The sequence below is a fragment of the Pteropus alecto genome, unplaced genomic scaffold (assembly GCF_000325575.1).
Source record: "Pteropus alecto unplaced genomic scaffold, ASM32557v1 scaffold177, whole genome shotgun sequence".
In the NCBI taxonomy this organism is placed as follows: domain Eukaryota; kingdom Metazoa; phylum Chordata; class Mammalia; order Chiroptera; family Pteropodidae; genus Pteropus; species Pteropus alecto.
Window position 1 is genome coordinate 4,168,803 of NW_006442207.1, and position 13,647 is coordinate 4,182,449.

Genomic DNA, 13,647 nt, shown 5'->3' on the forward strand with positions numbered 1-13,647 from the left:
GAGTGTTGGAATAAAAGGGGAGGAAAAAACAAATAAAAACATAGGTTCATACAACAGACTTTCTTTTGAGTTTCATAAATTATGTTTTACAGTTCGAGCAAAACTTACAACACTGTCTGAAATGGTTCTAAATTTATTCAGAGACGATATTAAAGACATAAATGAGGGAGACTAAATGGATGTAAAGAAAAGTAAGGTGTTTACACTTTACCCAAACTGGTAAAATCATGACACCAGCAGACTACGACGTGTTATAAATATAATTTAATACCTAGTGCAACTATTGAAAAAGTTTAAAATTCTGAACATATGTGAACTAAACAATACAGTTCTAAAAACACTCATGAGTCAAAGGAGGACATCTCAAGGAAAATAAAAAATACACAGAAATAAAAGAAAATGAAAATACAGCATATCAAAATTTGTGAGACGAGATAAAGCACTGTCAACAAGGAAACTTAGAGCACTATATTTATATATTAGAAAAGAGGAAAAGTGTCAAATCAATAATCTAAATTCCCATTTCAAGAACCTAAAAGTTAAGAATAAAACTGGCCCAAAGCAAGCAGAAGAAAGGAAACAATAAAGATAAAAGCATAATAAAATTAAAAACAAAACCTTGGAGAAAAACCAATGAAACAAAGACCTGGTTCTTTGAAAAGACCAGTAAAATTGACATACCTCTAGCAATGAAGTCTGACAATGAAGAAAATAGAGAAGAGAGAAATTAGCAGTAACAGAAACAAAACCGGGCATATATTATTATAGCTCCTGAAGGCACAGATATAACGGATTATTTTGAACAACTCTATACACACAAATTTTATAATGTAGACAAAATGAACCAATTCCTCAAAAATCACACATTACCACAATATGAAAAAGGTAACTTAAATAGCCCTATAAATATTAAATATAAATATAAACCATTTTAAAACTCCCAAAATGGAAATTTCCAGGCCTAGATGGTTTTCACAGAAGACCACCAAATGTTTAAAGAAAAATTAACACCTATACAATCTCTTTTCCAGAAAGCTAGTATTACCTTAATATCCAAACCATACAAAGACAGTAGAAAAGAAAAAATTACAGACCAAGATCTTGCACAAAACATGTAAAAATCCTTATCAAAATGGTATCAAATATAATTTAGCAAAATATAAAAATAATTATACACCATGACCAAGTGGGATTTATTCTAGGGATGCAAAGTATTTTACAAAATAAATCAGTATAATCCACCAGATCGATAGGCTGAAAGAAAAATAACAATATTAATGAAGAAAGCGTTTTTAAAAATTTAATATCTATTCATGACTTTAAAAAATCAGAAAAGCAAGAATAGAGAAAAATTCATTGACTTCATAAAGATCACCTACAAAATCTTACAGTTAATATTTTACTTCATAGTGAAAGACTCAGTGCTTTCCCTCGAAGTCTGGAAACAAAGCAATACATCCACTGTTACCACTCTTATTCAACATAGTGCTAGAAGTTCTAGCCAGTGCAATAAGGCAAGACAAGGAAATAAAAAGCACATACATTGAAAAGAAATAAAACAGTCCTAATTTTAGATGATATTATTGTCTATGTACAAATTCCCAAGGAATCTACAAAAAAATTCCTAGAATAAGTAACTTCAGCAAGGTCACAGGATACAAGATGAACATGCAAGATCAACCATATTTATAAATATATATTAGCAATGAACATGAGGACACAAAAATAAAAAATATAACAGCATTTACAATCACTGAAAAATTAAAAAAAGTACTTAAGTATAAATCTAACAAAACATTCACAAAATTTCTAAGCTGAAAACTACAAAGTGAAAGAAATCAAAGATCTAAATAAATGGAGAGATGGATTGTGTTCTTGGATTATAAAATTCTACACAGCAAAGATGTCAATTGTAGGTTTAATGCGATTCTTATCAAAATCCCAGGAAGATTTTTTTTTTGTAGACATGGACAAGATTACACTAAAATGTTTATCAGAAAGCAAAGAAACTAGACTAGCTAAAACAATTTTGAAAAAGAGGGAGAAATCACTCTACTCAACTTCAAAATTTCTTACATAGCTCCTATATTGCGTGGTATTGGTGGAGGGATAGATTCATTGATCAGTAGAAAATAGAGATCCTCGCATAGAGCCGCACAAATTTCTTACAAAAGTGCAAAAGCAACTCAGTGGGAAAGATAGCATTTAAAAAAAAAAATTCAACCTCAACCTAAGTCTGATAAAATTAACTCAAAATGGACCAAACTTCAATGTAAAACTATAAAACTTTTTGGAAAAGAAACCTCAAAATTTTCTAGATATAAAGTAGCAAGTTCTTAGACTTGACACCAAAAGTATAATCTATTAAAGGTAGAATTGATAAAGAGTTCATTAAAATTAAAAAACTTTGCTCTACTAAACATCCTATAAGAGAATAAAAGGCAAGTGACAGAGTGGAAGAAAATATCTGCAAATCACACATTTCACAAAGGACTAGGCTCTGGCATATACAAAGAACTTTCAAAACTCAGCAGTAAAAAAAATAATCCAAATTAGAAAATGGATAAATACATGAAGAAATATTTCACCAAGGATACACAGAGGGCAAATAAGCCGTGAAAAGATGTTTATTATTAGCCATTAGGAAAACACAAATTAAAACCACAATGAACTATCACCACACATCTGTAGGAAAGGGGAAAATAAAAATATTAACACCAGCAAACGCTGATGAGGTTGCTGGATGCAGAGAAACTGGATCACTCATATATTCTTGGTGGGATATAAAATGGTGTAGCCACTCCAGAAAAACTTTGGCAACTTCTTAAAAAACTAAATATGCAACTACTACTATGACCCAGAATTGGCACTCCTGGGCATTTACTCTAGAGCAAAAAACTAACAAAAAAACTTATATTCACATAAAACCCTGCACACAAATGTTAATAGCCATTTTAGTTGTAATATCCAAATGTACTTCAATGGTTAAACAAGCCATGGAATACTATTCAACAATAAAAGGAATCAAACTACTGATACATCCAGCAACCTAACCTAGATGAATCTCCAGATAACTACACTGAGTGAAAAAAATCCAATCTCAAAATGATTCCACTTATATAACATCCTCGAAATGACAATGTTTTGGAAATATAGGTTAGATTTGTTGTGTCAGAGGTAAATGAAGGGGAAGGGGAAGGGGTAGAGGCAGGAGGGAAGTGGATATGGCCGTAAAAAGGCACATAAGGGACCTGTATAGTAAAGGAAATATTCTGTGTCATGTCAATGTCAATATCCTAGCCGTGATGTTACACAACAGTTGTGCAGTATGCGACCACGGGCAGAAACTAGGTAAAGGCCACACAGAATCTCTACCACTTATCACAACTGTACGTCAATCTACAATTACCCAATAAAGAAACGTTGAATTTTTTCTTAAGAAAGGTACTGGAGGAGTCTATGGCCATGCCACCCTGAACAAGCCCGATCCTGTCTGATCTCGGAAGCTGAGCAGGGTCGGGCCTGGTTAGTACTTGGATGGGAGACCACCTAGGAAGACCAGGTACTGTACTCATAAAAAATAAAAAAATAAGAGATTGTAAATTGACAAGGTCATTGCAATCTGTGAGGTCGAACAAGGGTTGCCTTGCCTAAAAACAAAAAAAAAGAAAGGTACTAGGTTAAGACAAGGAAGTTTGACCTTAAATACCTGCATATTGAATACTTCTTTATTAATACACTACAAAAAATGTTTAGAATCTTTTCCCCAAACAAAAACACCAAATAGAAAAAAAAACCCAAAACTTACATTATTTACTTCTTTGGGTGGTGAATTATTTCCAACACCTAATGGTGACACTGAGTTTCCTGGGGAGGAAAAACATAAAGCCTAATAAAAGCCAAATATTAACTTTCTTCCTGAAAATATAAAATACCATAATTAGGTAATGTTCAAATAAAGCTATACCATATAAATTCAAATAAAGCCTTAAAGTTACACTATAAGCAACACCTACTTTTCCCAAAGGAAAAGAACGAGAAATTTCCTTGGCTACTACTCTCATTGTGAACTTTTCTCCATTCACTAAGAGCGCGACTCTCAGACTTTTGGACGCGGGATGACTCGTTTACACTTAGAAATTATTGAGGACCTTGAAGAGCTTTTGTTTACATGGCTTATGTCTATCAATATTTACTATTATTAGAAATTAAAACAGTATTAGAAATATCAACTAAGACTTTCAAAATATTTAATTTAAAAATAAGTGTATTACATGTTGATATATAGATTTTGGAGAAAAAGACCTATATTTTCCAAAGCAACCAATAGTTGGATTTGCATATCTGCTTTTGCATTAATCTGTTGTGATTATGTTGCTTTGATTAAAGTATCTAAGGAAAGTCTGAACTCACACAGATAGATGGTTGCAAAAAGAAATATTTAATGGCCTTCTTAAGTAACTGAATATTTTTCTTTACTATCACACTGAAACTCAAATGGTAGTTTAAGGGTTAGTTGCCATGTGAAATCTAAAATCGTATCAATAAATTCTTCATACTCACATGAAGACCCACTGATCTTGCACTCTGAATGGAATTTCACCCAAGCATGACTATGAACATCATGCACTGGTCGTCTGGGAAAGACTGAGAAACTGAGTTATGCTGAACTTTCAAATGTTGACACATTTCATTATACAGTATCAAAAAAAATGTGTTAATATCATCAGGCATCTCACCAAAAAATGCCTTTAAGTAGTGCGAAGCTGTCAAAATCAGAGTGACAGATACAAGTTTTGTAAAATTCTCATTTTTTGCTTGAAAGCTTGAATTTTATCTTTGGCAACAAAATACTGTCAGCGGTCTTCCTTGAAGTGACAGACTCAACTGCTCATTTTCAAGAAAATGACTGCCAGATAACTAGGTCTGAGTAACTATAGTTTGTCATTCTTTTCAAGAGAAAATGATATTTGGAAAAAAGTTTCCATTCAGCTCAAAACTCAAACAATCTCACAAGTGGTTTTCACACTTCAGTATGCAGTGGAAGTTAGTGACAATTCCCATATAAAATATGAAAAATATATGTACGCAGGGTCAAGATTTGTTAATAATTCTTACTGCTTTGTCAAGGACATTCTTAAGTAAAACTGGCATTTCTGGCTTTGTTTTTGTCTGAACTACAAAGTATGTGACGATGCAAACCTCAATGGCGTGCCGCCTAAAGCTGAGCTAGTACAGCTCCAGCAGTTTACCCACCTTTGCTCACAACATCAGTGTAGAGTCAGCAGCTAAAATGGCAGATCATGTTTAATATTATTAAAGAAATAGTTTTGATCTTTTTAGGAACCCCAGAGGCCTAAGGGCCATACGCTAAGAAGTATATCACCATAATATTAAAAGGTCACATCTCATAAAGGTTCAAAGAGGCTAAATTCCACCAGGGCCCCGCCTCCTTAAATAGCAGGTTTTTAGGATTAAGGCTAAAGGAATAATTTTATTTTTAAGTAAAATGAAACAAGTTAATGTCTTAGATATACCTTTGTGAGCTTGTACATGCATAAACTCTACGTAATACTGCACTTTTAAAGGATGGCGCATCTTTAGAAAACTCATTTTCCTTTCTGTGTTCCTAGCATGCACAGCTCTCTGTGGGGGGAGGGGGGGGAATTCACCTGCAGATATTCCCTTCTCAGGAATCCTTTTTGTGATTAATATAGCCAAAGATGGCTAGTCTGTATCTGTTTTTTCTTTCTAAACTAATATTTAAATGCAAATACTGTACAGCTGCCATTTGGCTATTGTGTTAATAGCCCAGTGGTGTGTATACTTGTGAAAAGTAAAGAAACCATCAGAATGTAGTATTAAATCTGCAGTTTTTCACTCACCTGTTGGCAATGTCTTCCTATCTCCTTTGGATCCAACCACTTCTCCACTGGTGCAATTAGGGTTTGAAGATACTGAATTGTCTTCCTGACTAGCCAAATACTGTTTGGTTTGCTCACAAAGCAAAAAATTGTTCTTTTTATTTCCATTCTCTGGGCTTTTCAACCTGAAATTAGGGTGGTTAGGATGTCCTCCAGGACTTCTTAAAGAATCATGTGGTGGAAGCTTTCTTTCATTTTTCTCAAAATTAAATGGCTCTGTCATTTTACAAGCAGATGCCTCCAAGTTATTTCTTGACATTCTATTAAGTGGCAATTTAACATTCATAGATGTCTAAGGGAAAAAATATATTTAAAAGGCAACTTTTAATTACAGAAGTAGAAGCACTACAGGCACAAGTGATTTCATTTACGTAACGAATAATTCCTAAGTAGATGTAACCATGATATCTACAAACACAAGAAAAGAACTTTCTATCCATTAAGAACAAGCTCCAGTTTAACAGAATTCAACAAGACTATCTCGAGAGACGCCAAAAAAAGTAAAGAGTTGGACATTATCCCTTACTTTAAAAGCTTGTGAAACAGCAGGAAGTGAAAAGGACTTTCATGTTTTAAAAAAATGTATTTCCAACCTAAAGCATACAACTTAATGGTGAAATACAACAGAGGTTATTGTTTAAATCGGTTCATCACTTACCTTTCTAGCCTCTCAGAATCCTTCCACGCTCTCCTACTTTATGCCATGGCCTTGAATATGAGCCCACTACGCAGAATGCCCTTGCTCTCATCTGCCTGGTAAACGCTTTTCTTCCTAGTCATCCTTCATAATTTTCTTCAGCTGACCCCTATTTCTCTTTTCCAAAGCCTCTGCTTTAATAATCTCCAGCTGAGTTTCCATAACTTTTGACTTGCATCTACTACTTTTAAAGACTTATCTATGTGAACTTTTCTGTGAAAATAAGTACACACATTGTTGCAAAGTGCTTCTGAGAAACCTCTACCCAGAAATTATGCTGGTTTGTTGTTTTCCTCTTAAAGAATAGTGTCTACCCGGGAGAAGTAATAAAAATGGACAAACGACTCTTATTGAAGTGACCTACGGCTTACTCTGTAGACCACAGGCAAAACTTTGCCCATCCTCCCAAAGCTTCTCAGAAGAAAAATAAAACAGAAGTCAGAGGGCTGAGTAATGTTTAAATGTTGTATAACATTGTTTTGAATAGAAGATAAATAGCAGAAAAATCCTTCCTCTTGGTGTTCCAAAACTCCCATCTCATGTCTTGCTTTAAATTAGGCCTAGCTTAATGCAATGATGATCCAGAAAAGAAAGAAAGAAAAAAAAATACATAGGCATATGCAAAGGTGGGGGAACTTTCAGGGGATCATATCCTGAGAAGATCCCTGCAGATGGGCAGCTATGGTAGGAGAAGGCATGCACTGCAGATGGGCAGCTATGGTAGGAGATCCTGCAGCTGCCAGGGAGAGCATACCTGCAGCCATAAGCACGCTTAAACTGAAGGATCAGACTGAGAACTGCAATGTTGGATGCAGTAAGAGAAATATTGAGAAACTGCAAAAGGAAGATAAATTCCAGGTGAAATTGGGTGGAGATTTGAATACTGAGCAACTCTAGACTCTGTACAAGAAATATAAAGGACATACATTAAAGTATCAGGTAACTACCGGAAAAATAAAAATAGAATGCATAATTTAAAAAAAATCTCGATCTAACAGAAAAAAAGTTCAAGCATGGTAAATAGAAACATCAAATGAGATGACAGAACCAAGCCCAAGAAATCTAAGTATCAATGATTTGGTCTCAATTAACAGAAAAAGAGAGACCCAGGGAGAAAACATCCAGCTTGGTATTATGCACAAAAGGTACATATAAAAACAAAATTATATGGTAAGGTTGAAAATAAAAGGACTAAACATTTGGTATACAAATAACCCAAAAAAGGTGGAATGTTAATATTAGTAGCAGATAAAATAGAACACAAGGGTCCAAGGGAATCTTTGACTCACAATGACATCAGTTTGAGGTGGAGGAAAAAAATTCAATGCAAAATAAGGACACACATGTCTTAGACACTACTCAGAGACAGGAAACAAGCAATAAATATTCTAGTAACAATAAATTTTATCTAAGGGACTAAGATGACCAAGATCACTCATTTTTCCAAGCATATACTAAGCTAGACTACAGGCCACCTTAATTAACTCCAAAAAAAGCCAATGTCATGCAGACCACGTTCACTCATCACTCTACACACAAATCTCCATCTCAGGTTTTGCTTCCCAGAGATATCAGCTTGCAATTCACTGGAGTAGAGGGTGAAGGGTTTGTTTTTATTTTTGTTTTTAGTCTAAAAGTGATAAAATATCACCAAGGAAATGATAGCAAACACGATTTGAACAGTTAAAAACTTATCAAAAAATACTAAAGGGTCCAGGAAATAAGTATTAATACAAACAAATTTGATATCTTTTAAAAAGTGGGATATAGAGTTAAAAAAAAAAAAATCCAGATACTGCAGCAGACGTCGCAGTTGACTGACCCAAATGCCATCTCCAACCTGATTTGCCAGAGTAATATTGGCCATGTTCAGAGTTCTGAGTGGGGCTTCTCAGAAAGCTCTGTCCTTTTCTTATAAACAGGGACAGATCTGACTAACAGGATCCTTCACCCCTTTCTTTCTGAAACGTGGACCTGAGGCCTGAAGATGACCGATGCTGCGATAAGCATAATGAAGGCACACCCCAAGGATAGTGGAGCAGAAAATGCAAAGAATCTGGTTTGCCTGGCAGTATCCTCCGGTTGCCCCAACAGCTCTGATCTGTCCAGGCATCAGATAAACCCATGGTTTTCTGTTATTTGCAGCCCAATCAATAGAGATACCAATAAAATAAACAAAAGTCACAAACGGAATGCAGAGAGGATGAAGACTGATAATCAAAAGGGGGAGGAAATTCAACCTTATCTGTAATTTAAAAAAAGAGAAAAAGAAAAATTTCAAATTGAATAACTGAGTTTGTCAAGCATGGGTGCAACTGAAAAGAACACTCATTACTGAAGGGAACATAAATTAATATGCTCTGAGAAATGATTTGGCAATAAATATACATTCATATATATCTAAGTAGTCTTAAAAATGTTCCTAGCCACTCATCTGGTAACTCTACTTCTAAAAATTATCCCATTAATCCTAAATATTGAAAAATCCTGCATGTACAAATGTCCATTTAAGATGGCAAAAAATAAAAAATTAGGAAAAAAAATAACTGTGCTGCTACTACTAAATAACACAATTGTGAATCCTAGTTTTCAAAACATTATAAGATGTCTGTTAGAACGAAAAATCAGAAAAAATAATCTTATATGTTTAATATAATTATAACCATAAAAAAAAAAACTATGTAAAAAAAATGAAACTTTAAATTTTAAATAACAGTAAGTGTTTTGAGGCAGGTAGGTTGATGAGGAAATCTTTCAGTGTCTTTCATTTTCCAAATTACATTTAAGGATGAATTACCTTTACAAAAAAAGCATTGTAAAGATTAAAATACCATAGCATATTAAATTAAACCCTTTCCTCTAATGTGTGGTTACTTAATTCTAAACCAAGTAAAGGCTCACAGTAATATTTAAACCACAAAACTACAGTCATCTCAAAACACCAGTGGGACCTCAATATGCAGCAACGTAACTTCTGGAATAACCTTTCCTTTTGTAGGAGTGAAAAACTTTCCAATAAATCAGTCACAGGGAAGGGATATCTTCAGACGCCAGCCCCCAGGAAAGCACTGACAGCTACCAGGATGCAATAACAAAACTGCCTGCTAGGTCCTGTTTGATCTAAGAGTTCCCAGGAAACATTTGTCTTTGTGTAAGATGTCTACAGCCAACATCTGCTTTCTATAATCTGCTTGCTTGCTTGTTCAGGAGACCACCAGGATATGGTCTTAAGCTTTATAAGCTGCCTCCTCTGGAAGCTCGGGGCTGATCTCCTCTGACCCTGCGTGGTAGAGAGTCAGTCACTGGCCGGCTAATAAAGGCTCACAATTTATCTCAACTGGCTTCATGGGTTTTAGAATTGATTGCTCCACAACACTTTCTCTTTATTAAGGTTGGCCATCAATCCATACTCAATCAGCTCTTTACTATTCTGTACTAGTTACCTATAATCAGTTATGTCTGTCTTCGAGATTGTTGATTGAGTGTAGGAACCAAGTCTTATTTATAAAAAATTAACAAACAAAAATCCCTCTGATTACTTATAGCACCTACCACGGTGCTATGCACCATGAGACAGTCAAAATATATTTATATAAGATATAACCATAAAAGCACTACTGCACTGTTTTCATGACAACTTGGACAGGGAAAATGAAATTCACTGTTTGAAACAAATATAGGGAGGAGGCAAGAGAACTTAACCCATTTCCCGTTTAGAAAAAAAAAAAATGCAGCTCGCTGCCAGCATTAATTTTGCATAAACATGCTCTTTGAGGTTGAAGCAAATCTGACTGGTTTTCAATGTGAAAATATAAAACTGTTTTTGGAGGTATTTCTAAACAGAAGTTGTCTCTAATTCTAATGTAACATAAATGTATACATAAATCAAATTCATTAAATGAATCTTCAGCTAACAACTCTCTGAGAATGATGTTAATATCCACACGTAGGAATGCTGTGTTTTCTAGGATTTGACATTTTCAGTGATCGAGAATTACTGTATTTTGTAAATGGAAATACCATTACTAAAAACAGAATGTTTTAAATAGAATGATGTCATTTGTTTCCAAAAACTATCAATATACTAGAGTGATGCAAAAATAATAAAAGCGAGATATTTCGTGGCAAACTTTGGGGGTAAGTTTAGGACTGTAATTCGAGAATTATTTCAGGGTAAATGCTGCAGGCACAGTGCCGCTGGCGAGTATTTTCCAGGCAAATGGGAAATAGGTTAAATGTTAAATCGAGCTATATTCAGAGACTGCAATGTGCTGATCAGCTAGCTCTGCAGCCAGACCATGAGGAAACCTGCAGAACAAAGACAGATTTCAGCTGGGATTGCTAACAACCCATTTCCCCACACCCTGAAAGAAAAACAGGGAAAAGAATCTTTAAGTGGCGCCCTACACAAAATAAAATCATTCATTCCCTATGGCTAAAACCATAAGAAATTTACTGATTAAAGGCTAGGAACTGCCAGCAGGCCTTTCACGCTACATACTCTTCCCCTTCCTCACTGTATGTCCGTATCAAAGGAAAAAGGGTAAACAAAGTCTTTAAACTGTAACTCACAGGAATTAAAGAATGTATACAAACTGAACTACCCAAACACTAGGGGTCCCTCTCAGTGCCTTTACTTCTCTCTCTCACTGTCTTCCTCTATTATCTGTCCCTCAGAGTCTCTCCTAGGCTCTCTCACTCTCTGCCTTTAAGAAGATACCACGTTCTGTCTACAGAGAGTTACCCCTTCTCTAATAAACTTTCCCTTTGACTCGGACTTTGGAGTGTTTGAATTCTTTGTTATACTCTCCCCAAGAACCCTCTTCTCAGTGCAGGGCTTGGTCTCCCCCAACTCGGGGGAATTTACCCTGTCCTGCATCAAAACTACATCTGGCAGTCTTAGGTGGAGAATTACATCTGGTTGAAATTTAATAGCAAAACTTCATGTCTTACATCAATTCTTCCAAAGTCCAAAAATCATTAAATATAATTTGACTTTAAGAACAACGACGACAAGAACAAAATCAATCTTAGACCCACTGTAAGAAGTTTCAGCAGCAAATAAGGATTTAAGCTTTCACCTATGGTGAGACATCTCACTTACCTGTCCCTATTCAGGAATTTTCATTATAATGTCAAGGGCAAACAGACATCTAGATCTGTTCTATAACTAGAAGCTTTTTTTCTTCTCATTTTGGAAATCCAATTGCATTCTTTTTTATAAGATGGTTCTCTTCCCAACTGACCGACTCTTCTTGCTGCCCTGTGACCACACCAACTCATGGAGACATGAGTTGCCTATCATGTCCCCATGTCTCCAAGGTCCTTCACCTTCCAGACTCCTCACAATTCTGCACTTTCTCTAGTTCATCAGAAACTCTCACAGTGAAGTGACTCCCCTGAGCACAGGATTCCAGATGTTGGAATCAACAGCCAGGCTGCAGAGAGAATCTCCAAACCCTGACTTTGAACACTACTTCCATTTAGGCAGGAGCTTTCGGAGCAGGCAGTAAGGACTACTGTGACTACACATAAAAGTTGCAATCACCTAAATCAATTGGAATTTAATTTTTTTAATGTGTAATTATATGATAAAATTGACTTTTTTTCTTTTGACATAGTTCTATGAATTTTAACACATAGATTTTATGTAACCACCATATTCAAGAATCAGAACAGCTTTTACGGCTGAATTTCAACATAAAATAAGAATACCACCTGTAAGAATGTGCATTTATCCCTACTTGGCTTCATCTTTCCAGAATTCAGTGGCTGTAAAATGTGGCTATCAGTAGTAACTTCTTTATAACTCCTAATCATGAGGATTAAATTTGAGACTGTATGTAATGACAGCACAGTGGCTGTGCTAAGTACTTATAAAACGTATTATTTCTAGTATTTAAGTTTTATACCACTCTGCCGCCATGCGCCACCACGCGGGGCCACCCCTCCAGCCACCCCCAGTACCTTACACAGCTGCGATTAAAATAGGTCAGAACCCTAAGCCATGAAACTTTGCATTCAATACTAGGATGGCTCGACATGGGAACCAGAGGATAACAAGGCAAGTATATTTATAGCAGGAGCCGAGTGCCAAGAAAAGAGATTAGCACAAACAGGACATGCTATAAACACTTGTTTTAAATAAATCCGTGCTGGTTTATCCACATCTAAGCCAAAGCGGTGGTGCATCTTCCTTTCCGGTAGCAGGTAGGGGAAAAAGTCTAAAAATGATTAGTACTGTTTACATAGTGGCTTTGAGTTAAACAAAGGCACTGAATCCACAAACCTTTCTTTTAGAGAGATGGGGGAAAAGGTCCTCTAACAGGATACAAGTGGACATTCACATTTTGGAGAATCATTCTAAACTTACTGCAGGGCCTTCTCGTGCCCACCAACTCAATCCCAGCAGTGTTTCTGGCTCCTCCCGCAGTGCGGTCTCCTCCCACACCTAAACCTCCAACCCTAGACAGGCCCTTCCCAGCCAAGGCTCCAAGGTCTCCATCCTTCCACCCTCTACTTCCAGGCCCTCTGTACCCGCTCAACGCCTGACCTCAACGCCCGACTTCAACGTCCAGTGCCCAACGTCCAGCCCTCAACGACCAAAGCCCCACGCCCCTCACGCAGTCCCTTTCACTCCCCCATGCGCCTGGGAACCCTGACCTGGAAAGAGGCAAAAGGGCCGCTGACCCCGACCTGTCTCTGAATCCTGGCCGTGATGGCGTCCTCCTGGGCCCTCAGAGAGGCCCGCAGCCCAGCCACCTCCCGACGCTCCGCTCACCGCCAATGCCCAGCTGGCCGCGCCTGCGCAGTCCGTGCCCACGTGCGCTCCGTGACGCACGCGCACCCTCCACGTGGCGGGAAGGGGAGCTGCGATCTGGCTTCAGTGGCACGTCCTTGCTCCCGGGATGATACGAAGGCTGTGGGCTCATGAAATTCCTCCGCGGAAACTTAATACAACTATTGTTCAAGCTTCTAGAAAGATGTGCCTGGGAACCCCAGTGGCAAATTTCGAGCTCAAACAGG

At 36.7% G+C, this 13,647-nt stretch overlaps 1 protein-coding gene and 1 pseudogene across 1 annotated transcript in view; one reads left to right on the top strand and one right to left on the bottom strand.

The window, feature by feature from the left end:
• The window catches only part of TDRD1 (tudor domain containing 1), a 33,907-nt gene extending 27,697 nt beyond the window's left edge, over positions 1–6,210 (bottom strand). The window contains exons 1-2 of the mRNA XM_006920844.1: positions 5,886–6,210; positions 3,809–3,867 (exon numbers count right to left, since the gene is read on the bottom strand). Coding sequence (XP_006920906.1) covers positions 3,809–3,867; positions 5,886–6,210 — 384 coding nt within the window. The remainder of the gene's footprint in view (positions 1–3,808; positions 3,868–5,885) is intronic.
• Positions 3,456–3,574, top strand: LOC112470219 (annotated as a pseudogene).
• Positions 6,211–13,647: the final 7,437 nt, after the last annotated feature.